The sequence below is a fragment of the Rhamphochromis longiceps genome, linkage group LG6 (assembly GCF_057381845.1).
Source record: "Rhamphochromis longiceps isolate RC_006_pf linkage group LG6, R_longiceps_female_GT1.1, whole genome shotgun sequence".
NCBI classification, from domain to species: Eukaryota; Metazoa; Chordata; class Actinopteri; order Cichliformes; family Cichlidae; genus Rhamphochromis; species Rhamphochromis longiceps.
In genome coordinates this window covers 46,319,200-46,339,723 of record NC_140562.1, presented here as the reverse complement: position 1 = coordinate 46,339,723, position 20,524 = coordinate 46,319,200, and the positions used below count along the sequence as shown (strand labels likewise).

At 48.3% G+C, this 20,524-nt stretch overlaps 3 protein-coding genes across 9 annotated transcripts in view; 1 reads left to right on the top strand and 2 right to left on the bottom strand.

The window, feature by feature from the left end:
* The window catches only part of LOC146668949 (spectrin beta chain, non-erythrocytic 1-like), a 32,971-nt gene extending 32,088 nt beyond the window's left edge, over window positions 1-883 (bottom strand). Inside the window, exon 1 of one of the 2 annotated variants that reach the window (XM_085408260.1) lies at window positions 731-883. The gene's annotated coding sequence lies outside the window, so the exon portion shown is untranslated. The remainder of the gene's footprint in view (window positions 1-730) is intronic. The other variant, XM_085408261.1, reaches the window with a different exon arrangement.
* Window positions 884-1,976: 1,093 nt separating this feature from the next.
* Window positions 1,977-6,840, bottom strand: polr3f (polymerase (RNA) III (DNA directed) polypeptide F). Its single transcript, XM_085408271.1, has 9 exons — window positions 6,654-6,840; window positions 4,717-4,834; window positions 4,543-4,610; window positions 4,391-4,458; window positions 4,207-4,319; window positions 3,713-3,856; window positions 3,454-3,561; window positions 2,907-3,098; window positions 1,977-2,833 (listed from the first exon to the last, which is right to left on the bottom strand). Exons 1-9 carry the CDS (start codon window positions 6,713-6,715, stop codon window positions 2,756-2,758), a joined length of 951 nt encoding a protein of 316 aa, XP_085264397.1. The 5' UTR covers window positions 6,716-6,840; the 3' UTR covers window positions 1,977-2,755.
* Window positions 4,586-19,170, top strand: dzank1 (double zinc ribbon and ankyrin repeat domains 1). Of its 6 annotated transcripts, XM_085408266.1 has the most exons (21): window positions 6,962-7,037; window positions 7,164-7,285; window positions 12,338-12,458; window positions 12,535-12,682; window positions 12,765-12,831; window positions 12,923-12,962; window positions 13,209-13,401; window positions 13,636-13,753; window positions 13,866-13,979; window positions 14,245-14,328; window positions 14,405-14,527; window positions 14,604-14,765; window positions 14,837-15,071; window positions 15,152-15,255; window positions 15,374-15,457; window positions 15,535-15,634; window positions 16,144-16,199; window positions 16,285-16,362; window positions 16,443-16,570; window positions 17,634-17,708; window positions 17,945-19,170. In XM_085408266.1, the coding sequence occupies exons 3-21, from the start codon at window positions 12,350-12,352 to the stop codon at window positions 18,084-18,086; spliced, it is 2,160 nt and encodes a 719-aa protein (XP_085264392.1). In that variant the 5' UTR covers window positions 6,962-7,037; window positions 7,164-7,285; window positions 12,338-12,349; the 3' UTR covers window positions 18,087-19,170. The 6 variants fall into 6 exon arrangements, with proteins under 6 accessions (XP_085264393.1, XP_085264395.1, XP_085264390.1 ...); XM_085408267.1 differs by lacking the exons at window positions 6,962-7,037; window positions 7,164-7,285 and adding an exon at window positions 4,586-4,693; XM_085408269.1 differs by lacking the exons at window positions 6,962-7,037; window positions 7,164-7,285 and adding an exon at window positions 4,751-4,866.
* Window positions 19,171-20,524: the final 1,354 nt, after the last annotated feature.

Below are 20,524 nucleotides of genomic sequence, written 5' to 3'. Positions count from 1 at the left end.
TAGGGAACATTTCATGGACATACCTATAAGGGAACTGTGACCCTGACAAACGGTTTGGGAACGCTGGGATGAGAACCCAAGTGTTCCCATATGAGCCCTCAGATGATCTTTCATGTTCCGGTTTGGGTTGAAGGACGTTCTGTGAAGGTTTGGGAAACGTTGTGTTTTATTTACATGTCCTGTGTGTGTGTGTGTGTGTGTGTGTGTGTGTGTGTGTGTGTGTGTGTGTGTGTGAGAGAGAGAGAGAGAGGCAAACACAAGCAGAACCGGTCACGCTGAGCGGAACCTGACGGGAACTCTGAGGAGCTGTGTCCGGTTTCTGGGCCTCCCGCCGCTGTTTTCCAGCACTTTCTCCGGTCGGAGCGGCGGCTCTCGGCGGGCTCGGCCCCGCTGAAAGGAGCTGTTATTGTCCGGGACGCATACACTCCTCACCTCCTCCTCCTCCGCGGCCACGCCTGTTTGTCTCCTCTCATGGCGCACCGTTATTCTCATCCATCCTTACTAATGGCTGCTGGCGGGGACGAGCCGCGGACACGCGGGCGGAGGAGCACCGCGGCGCGGGCCGCGCGTCGGCGGGGAGCGGCTCCAGAGCCTCCGGGAGGGATCCCGGAGCCGCTCCCCGCCAACGCGGAGCGAAGTTATGGAGGAGCCGAGGCTCCGGAGCGCCTCTCTTCAATCACAGCCACAGTAGAGACACAATAGAGACAGTAGAGACCAGGACGCTGCTTACCTGCTCAGGGTCGGAGCGACACTCCAAACTTCAGCGGAGGTGAGGAAGAGTCTGCAGACCGGAGAGCACAGAGGAGGTGGCGGGGGCTGCTGCTCCTGCTGCTGCCGCAGGGGATGACGGGAAAGAATCCGCACTGCCCCCTCCCCCCGCTCAGAGGGTTCGGGTCTGATTCTGGGCTTCGGGTCCGCCTGCAGAGCGCCCCCTGCAGGCCGCAGAGAGCAGCAGCAGCTTCAGTTGATCCGAGTCGGAGCCTCTTTATTCCACAGACAGTTACTATTATTGTTGTTATTACTGTTATTTATTATTATTACTAATATTGTTATTGTTACTATTATTGTTGTTATTACTGTTATTTATTATTATTACTAATATTGTTATTGTTACTATTATTGTTGTTATTACTGATTAAGAGGCCACATTACTTTCTGACACGAGTCCCGAACACAAACATGAGTTTTAATGAGGATAAAAACATTTGCTAAATAAACGATGACACATCCTGTTAAATATCCGTGTTTTACAGTTTTTATGGCACGTGCTCTAATAAATCTCTGTATGTATTCACGTTGCACACATTAAACTTTGTAGTTTATAATAAATGAATGAAACACAGAACCCTCCAAGCCTGCAGTTCCTCTAGTGTGCAGCAGAGGCAGCAGTGAGTCAGTCCTCATAGACTCCCATGTTAACGGCACATTTACGGCTGATGCAAAGAATTTCTACCTTCACACCTGTACCAAATCATGCAACCATGCACCTGTTTGCAATGTTAGGGGCGTGGCCTCTGTGACTGACAGGTGCACCATCACCTGAACTGCACCTCTGGTTCACGTTTGTCCTGCTGGAGCCTTCTGGAGCATTTTAATGACATTATGTGAATAACACGGTCTGTGACAGTTACTGGCAGCTGAGGCTCATGGGTAATGCAGTATTTGGACTCCTCCTTCACAGCGTCTCTCGCTGAGCTATGAATATATCAGATATGAAACATGTTGTGTAACGTGATCCGTGCTGACACTCAGCGCCGAGCCCATTACGGCCTGATGGAGCTTAATGGCATCTAATGGAAAACATGGTGGGCTGCGATTGGACAAACACACAGAGTGCATCAGACAATAAGAGAGATAATCTGAGTGCTGACCGTCTCCACATCGATTCACCGTGAGGCCCATTAGCGCTCCCACAGGCTGAGAGGAGCTCCGTGACCTCCTCAGAGATTCAAAGAAAACCACGCAGAGACAGACAGTAAACGCCACACGGCTAAGTCTCCACCCACTTTATTCATACACCAAATCACGACACTCGTGGACCAAAATAATCACAGAACAGATTGAATGTCAGAGCGCCTCATCAGAGTCCTCTGGTGCTCTTCAGAACCAGAACTGAGGAGGTCCAGGCCAATGTGACCGTTGCTCTCCCTCCCAGAGACCGCGGCCTGACAGCCCGCGCTCAGGGCCGTTCCCCCCGCCTCGTCCCTGAAACCAGCAGCCAGGGCCAAAACTTTAAACATGAAGGTGGAAACGTCCACATGTTCCCTTCAGCTCAAACAACCAGAAACGGCTCTGATTGGCTGCAGGTGTTTGCCTCACTGCATAGCAACCACAGCACCACCTGGTGGTCAAAAACTGGTTCCAACAAAGAAAAATTATTTTCCTTCTAAATCATTTTATAATCAGGACACTGGAGCTCGCTCACACACACACACACACACACACACACACACACACACACACACACACACACACACAAAAATGCGGTTGTACTACAGAGCGTTTGCAGGTGGGAGCGGCATTATACCAAAACATCTGAGACCATGTGACCATGACGGGACCAATAAGACGACCTCAAAGATTAACGATGTCAAACAGAAACAGTGAAGCAGCTCCAGAAAACAAACATTGCACCTCCAGAACCAGAACCGGGACACACTGCTGCACGCCATCGTCACAGGAACTAAGGCCGCCAGCTTCTTCACGTCTGTGACGAACAGGAAGTGAAGCTTCCGTCACAGAGAAACGCGTGGCGTCAGAAGTCCAACCACTCGCTCATGTAGATGCAGTTGGATGGCGAGATCTCTCCGCCCTCGTGGCAGTCGTCGAACACCTGCGGAGAGGAGACGGGATGAGTTCGGGTGCCCTGAGAGCGGCCCTGGGTACATGTGGACGGAGCGCGTTACCGGGCAGAGTCCACAGGGCGTCTTGACAAGGCCGGTGGGCTGGATGATGGTGTTCACGCCACGGTACAGCTTCATCTGCCCGTCCACGCTGCCCACCGTGCCCTCCTTGGCGGCGATCACGGTCATCTCCACCTTCCCGTCGTAGATGAGCGTGTTCAGGATGGTCTCAATGTCGTCCATAGACAGGTCCACCTGAGGAAAGCACGCAGACCAGATTCACACGCACAGATAAATAGGTCCGTGCTGTCGACCCCGCCCTTTCACCTCGTCTCATGGTCGCTTTCATTCACCTGACCAGGAAAGCAGATTGGCCAAAGATCAACTAAACCCCGCCTTAAACACCTGGACCCGGGTCATTAGCCTGAGTCCAGGGGACTGTTTACACGCAGGATGAGGTATAAAGTCTACGCTCCCGCCTCCTCAGGTAATGCTCACCTGCCTGAGCATCTGCGCCCAGCTGCTTCTAATGTGTTTCTAATGTGTGTGTGTGTAGCTGTCTGCAGGTTAACGCTGTGCTGTGATTGGTGCGTCTGAGGTGTGACGTCACCTTGCTGATGCCCAGCTCGCAGATGTACTTCCAGACTTCGTGCGACGTGGCGAAGGAGCTGTTCCTCTGAACCATCGGACTCTGCTTGTTGTCCCGCGCCGCCTCCGCCTCGACGCAGGAAACACAACGAGGGTCACATGACGGTTCATACAGCTCTGAGACAGGAAAGAAGGCCGCCCCGCCCTATTCCCGCCTCAGAGCGCCGCTCTGCCTCCTCCTGCTGGGCGCCGTTTGGACAATGAAATAAAGTTTATTGTACCTTGCTCTGCAGGAACTTGAAGCACTGCTGGTTGAGAACCTCCACGAACTCGGACTCAAAGTCCTGGTCGCTGTACCAGGCGCCGCCCGTCACAGAGCGGTCGGGCTGCAGGTTGTACAACATGTACACCTTCTTCTTCGACGCCTGCACAAACACGCCAGCGGAGAGGAAGTATGACATCGTCAAGTCAGCGTTTGTTTACAGGAAACGCACGGAGACGTCGCGTCTTTAATTTTTATTTACTTATATGTGTTTATTTCCAAACTGTTTTATAGTTTCCAGATTTTTGCTGATTTACATATTTTACAGATGTTTGTTGTAAACATCTGTAAAATATATACAATTAGAATTTAAAGTTTTTTTAATTTTTCCACATTTTAAGCTGATTTTTCTGCACATATTTAAATAAACGTTTACTCTTTCAGCAGCTAATGTTATTGATTATTGATCAGCGATAAGGCTGATACAGCCATTATTGATCGTGACGGACTCACGGCCACAGACTTCACAGCTTTGATGAGCTTCTTGCTCTCCAGGTTCTTCAGGATCTTGTTGATCTCGGTCAGAGGCAGGTTGCTCTTGAAGCGGATGTCTCGGCTCCAGATTCCTGCAGAGAGATGCAGACGTCACGGCGCGCCACGGCAGCGAGCCAAACGGGGACAGGAAGTACTCAGTTACCTTTGTTTCCTGCGTCCTCAATGATCTGATAGACCAGCTTCTCCTGGTTGTCTGAGCCCTTCATTTTACTGAGACAGAACAGACAGGAAGCAGCTCAGACACCAGCAATCACCTGACAGGAAGTACACTCCTACACCTGTGTGTGTGTTTACCTGGTGCTCTGTGAGTCCTTCAGTCTGTACAGGAGACCTGCACTGTTCCTCAGCAGGTCCAGCTGACCCTGAAACAAACACCACCTCATCAACCTGCTGCCCGCTCAGCACACAGAGTGAAAAAGAGCGCCATTCTCCTCACGCTCTGGAGGTGAGTGAAATCATCAGACTGACCAATGAGAGCAGCTTGTTGATGGCCATGGCTCTCTGCTGTGGCTCCAGGTGAGGCATGTCGTTCTGAATCACCTGGTCCGTGATACCTTGAGGGAACTGCTGACACAGCTCTTTGATCCTGAAACACACGCACACGTACGCACACACCAGGTAAAAATCTGCATTTAACACCATAATTCCCTCCACACTCACCACCAAGCTGGAGCATCTGGGACTCAGCTCATCTATGTGTCAGTGGATCTCCAACTTCCTAACTGGCAGACCACAGGCAGTAAGGATGGGCGGACATGTCTCAGCCTCCACCACTCTCAGCACTGGAGCCCCCCAGGGGTGTGTTCTGAGCCCCCTGCTGTACTCTTTGTACACATATGACTGTGTGGCCACTACCAGCTCCACCACCATCATCAAGTTTGCTGACGACACCGTCGTGGTGGGCCTGATCTCTGATAACAACGAGACGGCCTACCTGAAGGAGATTAGGAATCTGGAGAACTGGTGCCAGAGGAACAACCTCCTTCTAAACGTCAGTAAGACAAAGGAGCTGATAGTGGACTTCAGCACTAAGCAGGAGAGGAACTACCAGACCCCCGTCATCAACGAGTGCCCAGTGGAGAGAGTGGACAGCTTCAAATACCTCGGAGTTCACATCACGCAGGACCTGTCATGGTCCTGTCACATCAACACCGTGGTGAAAAAGGCCCGACAGCGTCTCTACCACCTCAGACGCTTGAGAGACTTCCAACTGCCCTCCAAGGTGCTCAGGAACTTTTACTCGTGCACCATAGAGAGCATCCTGGCGGGAAACATCTTAACCTGGTTCGGGAATAGCACCATGCAGGACAGACGAGCTCTACAGAGGGTTGTGCGGTCAGCTGAGCGCACCATCCGCTCCGAGCTCCCTGACCTGCACTCAATCTACAGCAGGCGGTGCCGGACCAAGGCCAGGAAGATCGTGAAGGACCTCAGCCATCCCAACAACAGACTGTTCTCTCTGTTGAGGTCAGGAAAGCGATTCCACTCCCTGAAGACCAACACAGAGAGACTGAGGAGGAGCTTCTTCCCGCAGGCGATACGGTCTCTCAATCACACCACCACACAGTACTGACCCACACATACAGTTCTTACACACACACTGGACTTTCTGGACTTTGTTTTTGCACAACACTGGTCACTATATTCTTCATTTCCGGTTAATACTTGTACAGCTGCTGTTATTGTGTATATATTTATTTATATTTAGATTTCTTCATACATTCTTATATAGTTCTATATTGTGTGTTGTGTATTTTGTTGTACAGTTATTTTATTTTCAACTTTAATTTATATATTTATCTTTATCTTATTCTTCCCAGTTAAATTTACCCTTCATTCTAATTTGTGTTGTACAGTTATTTCATTTTTAACCTTAATTTATATTCTATTCCTTCCTAGTTAAATTTACCCTTTTTAATTTTTCATATTTATTTCCTATCTTATTCATAGCCTTTTCCTTTTTTGTTTTCTTTAGGTCACGAGCAGTTGTCCAAGCATTTCACTACATATCGTACTGTGTATGACTGTGTACGTGACAAATACAATTTGAATTTGAATTTGAATCACAGTAAACCTGTTTCTGTTTAAACTCTGAGTTTTAATCGTTTTCTGCGCCTGCTGTCTCGGCTGCTCAGGCTGCACATGAAGAGCAGCAGGCACAAACTTTAGCTCAGAGGCGCCATTAAAGACCAGAACATGTCCAGATGTTGGTCGTGCGACGCCAGCTGATGACTCTGATTAACGCCGAAGTGACCAGCAGTGCGGGGCAGTGTGAACGCGCGTTCATGACCTGCACGCAGGCGCTGTGTGCGCGAGCAGAACCGTACAGGCGATAATTGCGACAGTATTCGTCCGGAGTCCGGTGCGCGGACAGAGCGGCCCGCCGGCCCCGCTCCTCCCCTCACCTGTTCTCAACCTCCACGGGGTCCGACAGGTTCGTCTCCTTCTTCACCTTCACCTCAGCCATCTCCAGCGCTTCCTGCCGGCGCGGGGCTGTTACTAAGTTAGCCTGTGAGCTAATATTGTGACTGACTGCGAGCACACGCTGGGGTCCTTCCGTGTCCCAAGCGACCGGAAGCGTCCTGAAATCCGCCTGATTAAAAAACACACCGCGGTCAGATCCCGATCTTTTGTTTGTGTTTAAGCATAGATACCCGGCCTGACTGTGTCACAGTATTTCTTTCTTTCTTTGCTTAATTTTATTTAAATAAATTTATTTGACTGGTCTTTTTCAGTATTAGGCCGGCGGCCTCTGTTCCTGTGACGATGACGTACAGCAGCTTGTCCCGGTGATTTATAAAATATATCACATATAGAAATATATGACTTTAAATTTTACGGTCATTTTTCACCAATGTAAACTTTAAAGGGTACGTTTCTAACTGGTGGGCGGGTACTACAACTACAACTGGCAGCACCGCCCACCTCTGTCGTTTAGGCGTTTAAAACAAGCGTCCCCGCGGACAGAGCCCGTTGCTATGGTGACACTCCGGTAAACTCGGCAGCAGTCCCGGTGATCACCTGGGCCTTCATCCAGGTAAGAACACTGTCTCTGTTTGTTTTTATTTACCGGCGTGTCCCGGCCATACGCAGTTCATCGAACCAGAACCGGCCCCATTCAAAGGCTCAGAAAAAAACCACCTGCTTGCTGCTACTGCTACTACTGCACATTCACCCAGTGTATATACTATATGTAGATATATATAATGTTCTTCCTCTACACCCCCCCCCCCCCCAATTTTTGCACATGTCGAGGAGCGTGTCAGGTAGGGTTGCCAACCGTCCCTTAAAATACGGAATCGTCCCGTATTTCGAAACAAAAGTACACGTCCCGTATTGAGCTAATAAGGGACGCACTTTGTCCCGTAATACAGTGAGAATCAAAAGTAGTCTATAAATGTTTATGGATTTAACGCTTTGTTTGAAAACATAATTCCCAGCCCCTCTCCTGCTTTGTGACCAATGAGCTGACAGCACACTTATAACAATTCGAGTATGACAATTCAGATTACCGCTCATCTCATTGGTCGAGGAAAGGTCGCTTCCGGAGAAAATACCGGAAGACAACAGATGACCACAACAATTTTTTTTTCTTTTTTTTAAAATAAACTTTATTTAACAAACAATGAGTATACAAAACAACAGAACATGAACACACAAAGCCAGGGGTGAAAGAAAAAGGTAACAATTATAAGAATACACGCAAAAATTCACATACATAAATTGTTTTGAGAGCCTTTTTGTTGGTGGAGTCTGATATTGATTGTATGTACATTTCCACATCCTTAAAATAATGACAGAAATATGGTGTTTTGTTAGTAAACTTACATTTATGGATATAAAATTTAGCTAAAAGTATTAACAAATTTATCATAAAAAAACATTTATCATGCTTCTTGGGGAACTTAAAGAAACAGAATAAAACATTTTCCCATCGTAAAGAAAACTCCCTTAAAATATGGACAATAACAAACCCGCTAAATTCCTTCCAGAATCTCTGTGTAAAAGAACAGTACCAAAAAAGATGTGTCACAGTTTCTGGATGATCCCCACAGAAAGTACAATTAGTATTTATGTCCCTTTTAAATTTGACCATGTAGTGACTGGCTGGATAACATTTATGTAGAATTTTAAAAGAGACTTCTTTCACCTTATTTACAATCAAATATTTATGGGGGACCATCCAGACTGTCTTCCACAGATGACCACAACAAGAAGCATGGCCAACAGGGAAACAAACGCCGACACTGCGGTGCAAGTCTCGGACGACAGTACACCTAAAGCTGGGCTTACACTGTGCGATTTTTTCAGTCACGTTATTCAGCTCCTGCTCAAACTGCACGATTGACTCGCAGGGGTTAGAAGTTCATAGGTCACGATGCAGGTCTCACACTATACCGCCCGATGCTCTGATGCGACCTGAGTGCTCACACTGTGCCTCCATAACATGAAGGTTATAACAGAAAATCTGTCACTCGCTCTCTCCGTCTTACACTCACACAGACACACCACCACCATCAACTTTGCTAAATTGCTAATGAAAAACACTCATCAGGCAGCTGTGATTGAGCAGCATGTAAATCCAACTGTTTTCACGGTTGTTGTGGTCGTGATAATTTTGTGATGCCACATCGAAAAGGCTCGGATGAGCTTTCCAAAGTTCTACAAGTTGTGCCTCCATCGCTTGTGTCCAGATCACACGCTGCACAGCCGTGCTGCAACGTCTTTTTCACCGACGTTTACGTGTTTGCGCGCGAGCAGTGTGAGCGGCTGTGGTGAGACCCTCACGAGCGATTGATGATCGGGAGCTGGTCGTGAGGTGTTAATCACTTCTCGTTACCCCACGTATACTACACGACGCACGATGAAGGCCAAAATCGGTCCGATCACTCAAAAATCGGCTCAAAATGGGCCAAAAACCGCACAGTGTGAGCCCAGCATTATAGCAGCAATGTTTGTTCCCCTCAGAGAAAGGGAAGAATGGGAAAAGGAAAACACCTGGCTGGAAAACGTTAATATGGGCATGTGCAGTGAATATCAGCGCTATGTGGCCAGAAGTGTAATAATATAATTTATTTTGTGTAATAAACGACTGCAAGGATAGATGATTACAACAAATAGATGACTAATACATAAAAGTAATACATAGATGAATAATGATGATGAGTTATGATGCGTAATCATGGGAACAAGTGGGTTTACAACCAGGAGCAGCTGATTAGCATCAGAAAAGCTGAAATAATATTTCAACTGAAGCCGATTGTACTAAATGCACTAAATGTGCACAGTTACAAGAATGTTTTTCTTTCTATTGTTTTCTATAATTTTAAGTTAAGCAGGACAGAGTTCTTTTAAAGAAAGATTTACTTATATTCTCAAAAGTTAAGCATGACAGGCTTCTGTTTAAGAAGGAGACCTGTTTTACTGTGTTAATGTTGTCATTTTGAGCTAAAAATAAATGGCTAAATGATCATTTGTTTCACATGTGTTCATATCACAAAGAATACACATCTACTTAAATCAAATTCAAGTCAAAGGGTTAAAAAAAATAATTTCACACACAAAAAAAGAGCTAGAAAATTCACCACACTGGGAAGGGTGAAGACAACTGGGTCGCCCGGCCCTGGCCACGAGGTGTCCCTTATTTATTTTTCAGGGAGTTGGCAACCCTAGTGTCAGGCTACATTTCACTGTGTGTTATACTTGTATAACTATGCATGTGACAAATAAAGAACCTTGAAGTCTTGAAGTCTTGAAAGTAAGAGCAGCTTCAGTCAAACTAACAAAGAGACGGTAAAGACACGGGGACCAATCACAGGCTTTGTTCAGGTAAACCTTCAGGAAAACAGGAAACCCTCCCAGAAACCTGAGATGTTAACACCTCAGTCCTCTCAGAGGACTCACACCAGTAACTTGCATGTCCCACTGGGTCACGGGTGGTGGAGACGAGTGTCTGGCCTGATGTAGAAGGCTGTGAGACCCGCTGTGATGTTTGGAGACGACAGATGAGAAGACAGACAGACGGTCACCGGGAGCAGGGGCGCATCTAAAGACATGTTCTTAGGGTGGCATGGAAATCAGATGTGTGACAAAGTGGCTAGGACAGAATTCATTTGCCATTTGTCACTTGCGTATATTGTTATTCTGTGTTCTGTTATTTTACAGTCAGCCATAATGCTTTAATTTAGACATTGCTGGTGTAACTTCTCTTAACACACAATATCCCGGGTTTTGTTTGTGGTAGCAGTAGTTACATTCTTTACATCCATGCATGTGTTTTAAAGCAAACACTACTAACCATCAGATCATCTGAATTCTCTTCTGTTTACAGGCACATGTCTAGTAAATTATGTTTCTTTATGTTGCTTTGGTTATACTTACCATGGTGTCCATGTTGTGCATTCAGGTCCTGTATGTGAGACGGGTGTGTGGGAAGGGCCGCCCACTACTTCCTGTTTATATAGGGTCATGAGGTCAATGATTGGATCACTGGGTGTAACCAAATGGAGGGTTTTTCATTTTGTATAGTATTGTTTGTTTTCTTTAAAGTAGCCTTTTGAGTTATATTGTATGCAGTGTTTTACTTTACAAACCATTTAGTTGAGTAAATGAGTTTGTCAGTTTCATGCATGACTTTATTCCTGTTCTTTGTTTAGAATTGTATTATTTGGTTTGACCTATTTTGTTCAATGGTAGGGACTAACGAGGTCAGGTGTGGGCAAAGTCTTGTATAAAGCCAGTGGGATTTTTGCATGCCTGATTGATTGTTTTATGGTAAAAGGGAGATGCTAGCAATAAAGTATGCTTAAAAAGAACTTCAATTGTCTGCTAATGCTATTTACTTATCACCTTCCTTGCTGCTTAAGTTATGCTACATCACAAGATGAGGTGGCAAAATCAAAGCCGTTTCTTTCCACAGGTGTTTCATTCTGTAATATGTATTAAATTTGGTTAAATACATCAAATGCAGTAAGCATACACGTGGATATATACATAGTCTGTTTAATTGGCTTTACACCAAATAATGAAACATCTCGGTTACTTAAAATATGTGATTTTAGATTTTCAGTGTTGTATAGTCTGTATGATAAATAAGTATGTAGCCCAATGAGGATAACATCCAGAAAGCTACACGACATGTGAAAATGAAATTAATGTGGTGGATCAGCTAGAACTTTACACTCTTTTTATCAATGGTAGATCATTTTAACAAACAACACAAAGAGTCGGGCAAGCATCTGCTGGGTCTAGCTCAGAGGATGGCGACCAGCCTCCAGGAAAGGCTGTAGTGCCTGGCAGTGGGTCAGCACTGGCTTTGTTCTTCCAAGTAAAGGTTCTGGATCAGGACTGTTCAGTGGGGGAATCACTCCAAAGCGGTTTGATGTGGCCGCACTAAGCTGCTGAGAACTGCAGAGCCTGAAATCTGACGGAGGCGTTTGCAAACCGCCGTACAGGTTCAAAGCTCTTTATTTGTCACATGCATAGTTATAGAAGTATAACACACGGTGAAATGTAACCTGACACGCTCCTCGACATGTGCAAAAATGGGGGGGCGGGAGAGGAAGAACATTATATATATATAGTTTATACATTAGGTGAATGTGCAGTAGTAGCAGCAAGCAGGTGAATTCTGTACTACAGAATAAAGCTACAGGAACATGAGCCACCACCTATGCGGCCCAGGTGCACGTCGACATCCCCGCCCTCCTGTCGGACACCGCTCGTTCGTATCCATCAGGCTCCTGCCTCGTTTCATGGACCGATGCTAGAGCGACCAACGCGTGCTGCGTGTTGGTCGCCCGGCTTCTGTGTACAGAGGGTTCATTATCGCACCTGTTGTTATGATATGAGGTTCTCTGCTCTGTGCAGCAGGCGGTCGGTTCTTTGGTTTGTTCTCTGTGCTGGGACACAGATTCAGCTCCATCCATGTATTTTACAGATGCATGAGACAGTATGAGGCTACTCAGCAGAAGTAACTGAGTAAAAACATGAATGAGTGAAACTATGTTGGGACAAAGCCGGCGAGGACGTCTTACTGTCTGAAAGGGAACCGAACAACTGATTTATTGACTAACTGATTGGTTGGCAGACGGTTGTTGTCATGGCAGCAGGGGCAGTGTCAGCTCCGCTCATCATTCCCATCATCCACCTGCAGACTCATCGAGCCAAGAACCACATCGACACGAGCACACCTGTGTCCATCCAGTCAGGTAGAACACCAACCGTCTGCTCATCCACCCAGCATCCATCTATCCAGCAGGTCATGTGACAGGTGTGTCTGTGCAGATTCTGCAGGTGTTCTGATCTTTTACACTCTGGATGGTTCAAAGCCGGGGGCGGGGCATCATGGAGCAGCAGGCAGCAGCAGGAAGTACAGCCAGCCCATCCTGCTGCCTGCAGGCCGGGTGACAGTCCGAGCGGTGGCTGTCACCAGGTGAGTGGTCACCTGACATCAGTGCGTACAGGCAGCAGATGTTTTCACAGTGTAGATCAATAAAGTTTATGTTTGTCTGCAGTGACGGCAGAGAGAGCTCCATAGTGACCAAGGTTTTCTCTGTGGATCCTCTGGACGACTTCCTGCAGGTAATCGCGCACCTGCCTGCTGCAGACCATATTTCCCAGCTGCCCCTGCACACACCTGATGATTCACAGAAATGCTTCCTTTGCCTTCCAGCCACCGCCTGAAGGAACATCCTTTCTTGCTGAGACCTCAGGTGTGTTCAGTTAAATTCACCTTTATTCATAATACGGTACATTACAACAGCTACCTCAAGTCTTACCGTACTCACAGGTAAAGACGTACAACATTACAGAGAAAACTAACCAATCAGAGGATACTGTGTGGGCAGACAGTCGAAATGAAGAACTCCCCCTTAACCTTGGGCGGTGGGGGGTAAACCTGCTCTTTCTCTTCATCTGGCCAATCACAGAGCTTCACACTTCCTGTTTTCTGTGTCCAGAGCCAAAGATGATGGGAAATCACTCCCTTCAGTCAGGCCCTCGTTTTCTGAACGGTCGTCATGGCTCTGAGATTGACGCCCAGCTCGCCTCATCTCAGCGCTCCCAACCTGCGGTTTTTAGGGAGTCAGGTGACCTGAGGCAGCTGAAGAGCACGGAGACGACACGAGTGCAGCGAGACACCGACTTCCTGTGGTACGAGCACACGGTACAGCCCTCCATCAGAGCCAAAAGTTTGTGGACCGCTCGTCAAACAGAGCCGGTGAACGTCCCAAGAGAAGAAGGAAAATGAGGAAAACATTTTCTCTTTTTTAAATAAATACATTCAGTTTGATTGATTTCCACTCATTGCCCAGGTGTGCAGGTGTGTCCACATACTTTTGGCTTCACAGTGTAAACCAGATAAGGCAACAGTTTCTGTGCATCCAGGTGTGCTCGCTGTCTGCATCGCCGCCCCTCCGACCCGCTCGCTCAGTTCTGCGCTCAGTGTGGAGCGGCGCTTCCTCTGCTGCCCGGTCACAGGCTGCCACCTGCTGAGGGAGGACAGGTACTGCATGCACTCACCTGTAAGAGCATTGCCACGTCCAGCTGAACACCTGACATTGAATCTATGTGCGTGTGTGTGCATATGTGTGCGTGTGTGTGTGTGTGTGCGTCAGATGTTGCTGTGTGTGTTCTGTGGGGCTCTAGTCCCCGCCAGCACACACAGCTGTTTGGTGTGTGAAGCTGCCATCGATCAACAGCTGCAGCTACGGGCAGGCATCACTCTGCAGGTACACAGACACACACACGCACGCAGACAAACACACACACAGATACACGCAGACACACAGACACACGCACAGACACACGCACGCAGACAAACACACACACAGACACACACACACACACGCACGCAGACACACACACACGCACAGACACACACACACACACGCACGCAGACACACACACGCAGACACACACACACACACACACAAACACACACACACACACGCACACGCACACGCACACCCTGGTGTTTACCTGTGGTGGATGCAGGGTCATGTGATGTGTGTCTGCTGTGGAAGTGGGAATCCGGCCGACGCCTTCAGCTGTCTGACCTGCGAGAGCCGCTTGCAGCAGGTAAGCAGCTGCTGACCACACCTGTACAGCCTCACCTACAGACAGTTTACGCTCTCTTTACTCCTCATGGCTTCAGGTGGGCGGAGCCAGGAGCGCTGTGCCCTCTGACCCAGGAGCGCACACCAGGATGTTGTCCTGCACCAGATGTAAACGTTTAAACCGGAGCGACGCGAGATTCTGCGACTGGTGCGGCTCCAAGGTGAACCCACACCTGACACCTAAAGCAGTGTGGAGTGAGGCATTGTGGGATTTGTAGTGACACTGTGTGTTTTCAGCCCGCCCACGCTGCCCGCTGTGTGACGTGTCAGCGTTGTGGAGCAAGTGCACACCCGTACGCTTCCTACTGCACCGCCTGCGGCATCTTCCTGGAAGCACCGGTCCCACTCGGATCCTGCGGTGACATCACACGATCGGTCAAGGGCGCCGCCAACCGCCAGGTATGTTGACATCACGCCTTCCACGTGTTGCCTTCGATTCCAGCCAGTCAGCTCCCTCCTTTTGTGTGCAGGTGGGAGTGCAGACTGCCTGTGGTGCCACCTGGCGGGCCACTGCCTCTTTGCACCCTCCGCGAAGTGTGAAAATCGCCACACCCACTGTGGATCAGTGCACACAGACTGTAGGACTCTATTACCCATCAGGCACTGAGCTGCAGAGGAAGGAGCAGCACAGAGCGCTACAGCTCCTCAGGAAGCAGGTGCAGAGCGACCGCCACCCACCGCTCACCGCCATCAGCCCGGGACGAGGTAAAACCCAACTCACAGTCTCAGTGTCGGGGGCGGGGTTACAGAGGCGTCGTTCCGTGTGTGACACCTGTCATGTTCAGGTTACTGGAGGAAGCAGCTGGATCACATATGCGCTCACCTGAGGAGCTATGCCCAGAACAACGCCCCCTTCAGGGCGCTGCTGGGAGAGCCTCGTCTGGGCCGGGTAAATCACACCTCACACGCCCTTCACCTGTCCAGCAGTGACATCGCCGTGTTAAATCAGAAGGTGGTTTTACATGAGCAGGTGCAGGCAGGTCACTTCCTGTGGTGTTTCCTTGCAGATGGTCTCTGCGGTGATTCAGGAGGATCGCCGTGAGGTCAGTCTGACCGTCAGCTTTGCAGCAGCCGAGCTTCAAGAAAAACAGGTGTGTTTGGAACAGGTGGGCTGAGCGTAGAACATCGTGGTTATTTAACGAGTTTAACGAGTGGGGTGTGGTCTCAGGTGGGTGCTGACAATGACATGGGATCTCCAGGTGGAGGATTTGAGCTCGCCAGCTGGACCAAGACTCTGAGCAGCGTTGCAGAGCAAACAGGGTGGACAGGTGAGAGCCCATGTGACACACAGACATTCAGCTCAACATTTCAGCCAATTAGATTCCTCGGATTTCACCAAAACCGACCTCAGACTTAGACCTGTGTTGGTCCGATTAACCAGCAGGCATGTTATTGGTCAGATACCTGCTGGGGAGTGCTCTGGTGTTGGCCAGTCAGAACAGAGTAGAGTGTGAAAGGGGCGGGACCTCTTTATGTTGTATCACCTGAGCTGAGCTGATAATCAGTACGTCAGTTAGCAACATGAGGAAAGACGAGGAGGAAAAAGACCCCCCCCCCAGACTGAGCTCCAACAGGGAGATCCACCTCAGCACAGGAATCATCACATTTCACAACATGGAAGACGTGAGCTTGGAGGGGGGGTGAGTGTAGGTCTGTGTCAGTGTACGTGTGTGTGTGTGCGCCATGTTCAATCGAAGAAAGTGTGATTGGTTTTTCATTTACATCAGCCAATCAGAAGCTGCTGATCGATCTGTGCTTTTATTTTGGTGTCGGACAGGAAGTGACCAGCTCTCGGCTCCACCCTCCAAACCTTACCTGACGCCCAAACCGCTGGTGAGAAATTCCGCCCACAGCTGAGTTCAGTTCCTCGCTGATTGTACCTGTTCATGCTCCTCTCTGATTGGCTGTCTGGCTGCAGGTGAAGGACGTTCAGCTGCTGACGGAGCTGGGTCCGGGTCAAGGTGAGGTCGGCGTCATCCAGCAGCTCCTGGACCAGGTACCATCCTCTGCGTGCACCAACAGCCTGCTCAGGGTCACCTGACGCGCTTTACATTTGTGTGTGCGGTTGTTCGCCAGGGGGCGGACCCTTCCTGCTGCCGGAGCGATGGCCTACACGCCTTGGCTGTTGCCGTGGTAAATGGTCACCATGACGTCCTACCTGTTTTGGTGCAGCGAGGCGCCGACGTCGACCAACAGTCTGGACGGTAAGACCAGGTTTTTATTTTTTATTTTTTTACAGCTAGAGCAAGGTGACACGTGATCCCACAGGTGTGTCTACTGAGGGCCCGCCCCCAGTACCAGAGCAGCAACCCCAAACCGGAAACTGCTGGCGAGGGTAAACGTAAATTCAGTAAGATCATAATTCACGTCTGCAGTAATGACACCCGGTTACGCCAATCGGAGGTCACTAAAATCAATATTGAATCGGTGTGTAACTTTGTGGGACTCTGTAGTTTTCTCTGGTCCCCTCCCCAATCAGACCAGGAGCGACATGTTTAGCTGCATGTTCTTCTTAAACTGCTGGCTGTCTGAGTGGTGTCCCAGAAACGATGTGGGCTTCATAGATAATTGGCAAACCTTCTGGAGGAAACCTGGTCTTGTTAGGAGAGACGGCATCCATCCCACTTTGGATGGAGCAGCTCTCATTTCTAGAAACATGGACAAATTTATTAAACCCCCCAAAATATGACTATCCAGAGTTGGGACCAGGAAGCAGAGCTGCAGTCTTACACGCCTCTCTGCAGCTTCTCTCCTCCTGCTACCCCCCCAAAAACCCATCTCCATAGAGACTGTGTCAGCTTCCAAACAGACAAAAAACAAACTAAAAACCAACAACAAACAACTTAAACATAAACAATCACAAAGAAAGAACAATACAGTATCCACATCTGAACCAAAGAGTAACACAGTGAAATGTGGATTATTAAATATCAGGTCTCTCTCCTCCAAGTCTCTGTTAGTACATGACTTAATAATTGATCAACAAATTGATTTATTATCAGCTGATTTCATGCATGATTCTGATTGGCTGACGGTTCTCAGACTCGTGGATTGAGCAGATCACCTTCAAGGTCTTCATTCATCATAACAACATCCCATAGACTCCGCCCACTTCACTGTGCTTACCTGAAACTTGCCCGCACACTGGTTGCTTCAGATTCTGGATGAGGTGCTGATGGAGCCCTCTGATTGGTCCTTGTAGCTACTAGCTTCCATTATTTAGACCCTGTGATGCTCATGTGTGGTGACACTCCTCCTCCTCCTCAGGATGAAGAACACTGCTCTGCATGAAGCTGCAGCACTGGGGTCTGCAGGTGTGCCGTGTGCTGAGGTCCTGCTCAGGTGAGTCTGAGTTAAATGCTGCATTCAGTGTCTCTGTGTAAACACGGCCGCCTGCAGGTGTGTTTCAGAGTCAAAGCTTCTTAGATCTTGAACGAGAGACGGTTGGTGTGGCAACAGTGTGCCGGGTCTGACTGAGATTGAAAGTTCCAAGTTGCTACTGAATGCAGCACAGTACCTGCAGTTGTTGCTCCTCCCACTTGTCATAATGACATCATCCTCTCTGTCCCTGGTTTCAGCTGTAAGGCCAACGTGAGGCGGAGGAACGCTGCGGGTCAGACGGCGTATGATGTGGCGGCGAGCTTGGGCTGCAGCAGCATGGCGTCTCTGCTGGCGTCTCAGACTGGACTGGGCAAACTGGGAATCATGAACTCAAGATGAAGCTGATTTTTTTTCTGATTGGTCTGAACGTGAAGTGATGTGTACAGCTCAGAAAGTGACATCGCTTCCTGTCAGCGCAGACATGCAGATTAGATTTTGGACCCTTTCAGTCCGGCTTCCACTGAGACCGGATCTCTGGGATCTGTTGGTGGGTTCTGATGCAGGAATTGTTCTGTGATCGTTTTGCTTTGTCTCAGCGCATCCTTCGATAGCATTGACCATAAAAACGCTAACAAGCTAACAGGTTTTGGCGCATATATCTGGCTCCGGCTTACCTGGTTTTCTTCCTACTTATCAGACAGGAGCTTTACTGTTAGGACTGACAGGTTCACCTCTAACGTCGCCCCCCAACCTGTGGGGTTCCACAGGGTTCAGTTTTGGGTCCATTATTATTTTCATGCTTCCATTAGCTGCATTATTCAGTCATTTCTTATCATTTCTATGCCGATGACATTCAGCTGCATGTGTCAGCCTGCTCAGCTGGAGTCGCTGTCCACCCTAGTCCAGTGCTTAACTCAGGTTTCTGATTGGCTTTCTAACAACTACCTTGTTTTAAACACAAACCAGACCGAGACAACGATCGTAACTCATCCTGGACTACAATCTGAAGTCAGTCAGGTTCTTGCTTCTTTCTGTTAAGTCAAATATCTGATTCGTCTCTGGGCCTCGACTCTGTAAAATCTCTGTCTCGTTCCTGTTTCTTTCATTTAAGGAACATTTCTAAACGGCGACATATGGTCTCCTCAGCTGATCTGGAAAAGTGTTCATGCATTTGTGTTGTTGTTTAGATTATTGTCACGTCCTGTTTACCAGCTTGGACAGATCTTCTCTTTCTTGCCTCCAAGCTGTACAAAGGCTGTTTCAGTTTAAACAAGCCTTCTGTTGATCAACGCCTTGAACATTTTTTATTTACATTTAACTTTGATATTGTTTATATTGTCTATTTTATTACTAACGTTCTGTTTATCTTAACCTTCGCGTACAGCGCTTTGTGACTGTCTACGAAAAGCGCTTAATAAATAAACTTTACTTACGTGTCGAGGTGTCTGCCAAGGTTCAAGTAATAAAATATTTCGGGATGAGACTTCTCTTTATTTTAGAGTCTGATTTAACAGCTCCGCCCATAAAACAGAAAAACAAGTACCTGATCTCGTTTATGGTGCGCTTCTTCCTGTTCCTCCAAAATAAACTTCAAAACACCTGAAAGCAGCAAGTAAAGAGTTCACGGAGGTCAGAGGTCATCAGGATGTTCATTTTCTCTCAGACTTTAATTCAAAAAAAAAAAAAAAAAAAAAAAAAAGGGGGCAGGGATAGCTCAGTAGGTAGAGTGGTGGCCCCATGATCGGAAGGTCGGGGGTTCAACTCCACTGAACGGCTACCCTGAGGTACCCCTGAGCAAGGTGCCGTCCCTACACACTGCTCCCCGGGCGCTGCATTGGTGGCTGCCCACTGCTTCACTGGGTGAATGGGTTCAATGCAGAGGAACTATTTCCCTATGGGGACTAACACATACACATTAAAAAAATCAGACCTCTGGACAGTCGCCCCCAGCTGGAAATTACAGAATGGTTTAAGGTTTGAGACCTTTCTGTGTACTGCTGCTCCTGCAGGGGGCGACCCGGCGCTTCAGACTGACCTTCATCAGGTACAAGGACAGTCCACACTCATCCTCCACGTATGTTTCAGTCACAGCTTACTGTCTAACAGTCTGACAAAGCTAACCATGAACACCACCCATACAACATTTACTGAACACCGGCACAGGTGACACTGGCAGCATGATTCCACAACCACAGACGGTGAAACGGGCTGGTGTGTTGGTAAAGTTTAGTCCTTGTCTAATGAGGCATTGCTGTGTTCTTGTGGTCCTGGACCTCAGGTGGTTCCTCGCCAGGGGGATCGTACCTGAGCCTCCACATGTCCCTGTCAGCCTCAGCAGAGGGAGGGCGGAGCCTTCATCCCCGGGGTTGTGCATCTCATCCGGCCTGTGACCTGTGTGAAGCAGGCTGCTCTGGTTCATGGCCGGTCACTAACAGATAAGACTGAATGACTTCTTCACCTCTCGATATCTGGAGTTTCTTCTGGTGACACAAACTTGGATAAACGTGAAGAGTCGAGACGGCTCTCTGAGCCCTCCAGACTGTGACTGCCTCGGCTCGGACAGCCAGCCGGGTGGAGGTTAGCTACTGTTGATAAAAACTGCTCCATCCGCTGCGTGTACTACTGAGGTTTCTACTGCCGGAGGTTTCTTCCTGTTAAAGGGGAGTTTTTTCCTTCCCACTGTCACCAAAGTGCTGCTCATAGGGGGTCATATGATTGTTGGGTTTTGTTATTATTAACTAGTTACACTGCATCAACAACATAAACACAATGGCAAATACCCTGCACACAATCACGTGTCAGAGTTAAAGTGTCCAGAAATGTTTCCTGCAGCTCCC

Excerpts from the sequence above, each read along its gene's own strand:
- polr3f (XM_085408271.1), bottom strand. The coding sequence starts at position 6,715 with ATGGCTGAGGTGAAGGTGAAGAAGGAGACGAACCTGTCGGACCCCGTG. Across the intron at positions 3,857-4,206 it reads AAGCTGTGAAGTCTGTGGCC|GCGTCGAAGAAGAAGGTGTA; the intron begins GTGAGTCCGTCA and ends GTGTTTGTGCAG. Across the intron at positions 2,834-2,906 it reads CGCCCTGTGGACTCTGCCCG|GTGTTCGACGACTGCCACGA; the intron begins GTAACGCGCTCC and ends TCCTCTCCGCAG.
- dzank1 (XM_085408267.1), top strand. The coding sequence starts at position 12,350 with ATGGCAGCAGGGGCAGTGTCAGCTCCGCTCATCATTCCCATCATCCAC. Across the intron at positions 13,754-13,865 it reads CACCTGCTGAGGGAGGACAG|ATGTTGCTGTGTGTGTTCTG; the intron begins GTACTGCATGCA and ends TGTGTGCGTCAG. Across the intron at positions 17,709-17,944 it reads TGTGCTGAGGTCCTGCTCAG|CTGTAAGGCCAACGTGAGGC; the intron begins GTGAGTCTGAGT and ends CCCTGGTTTCAG.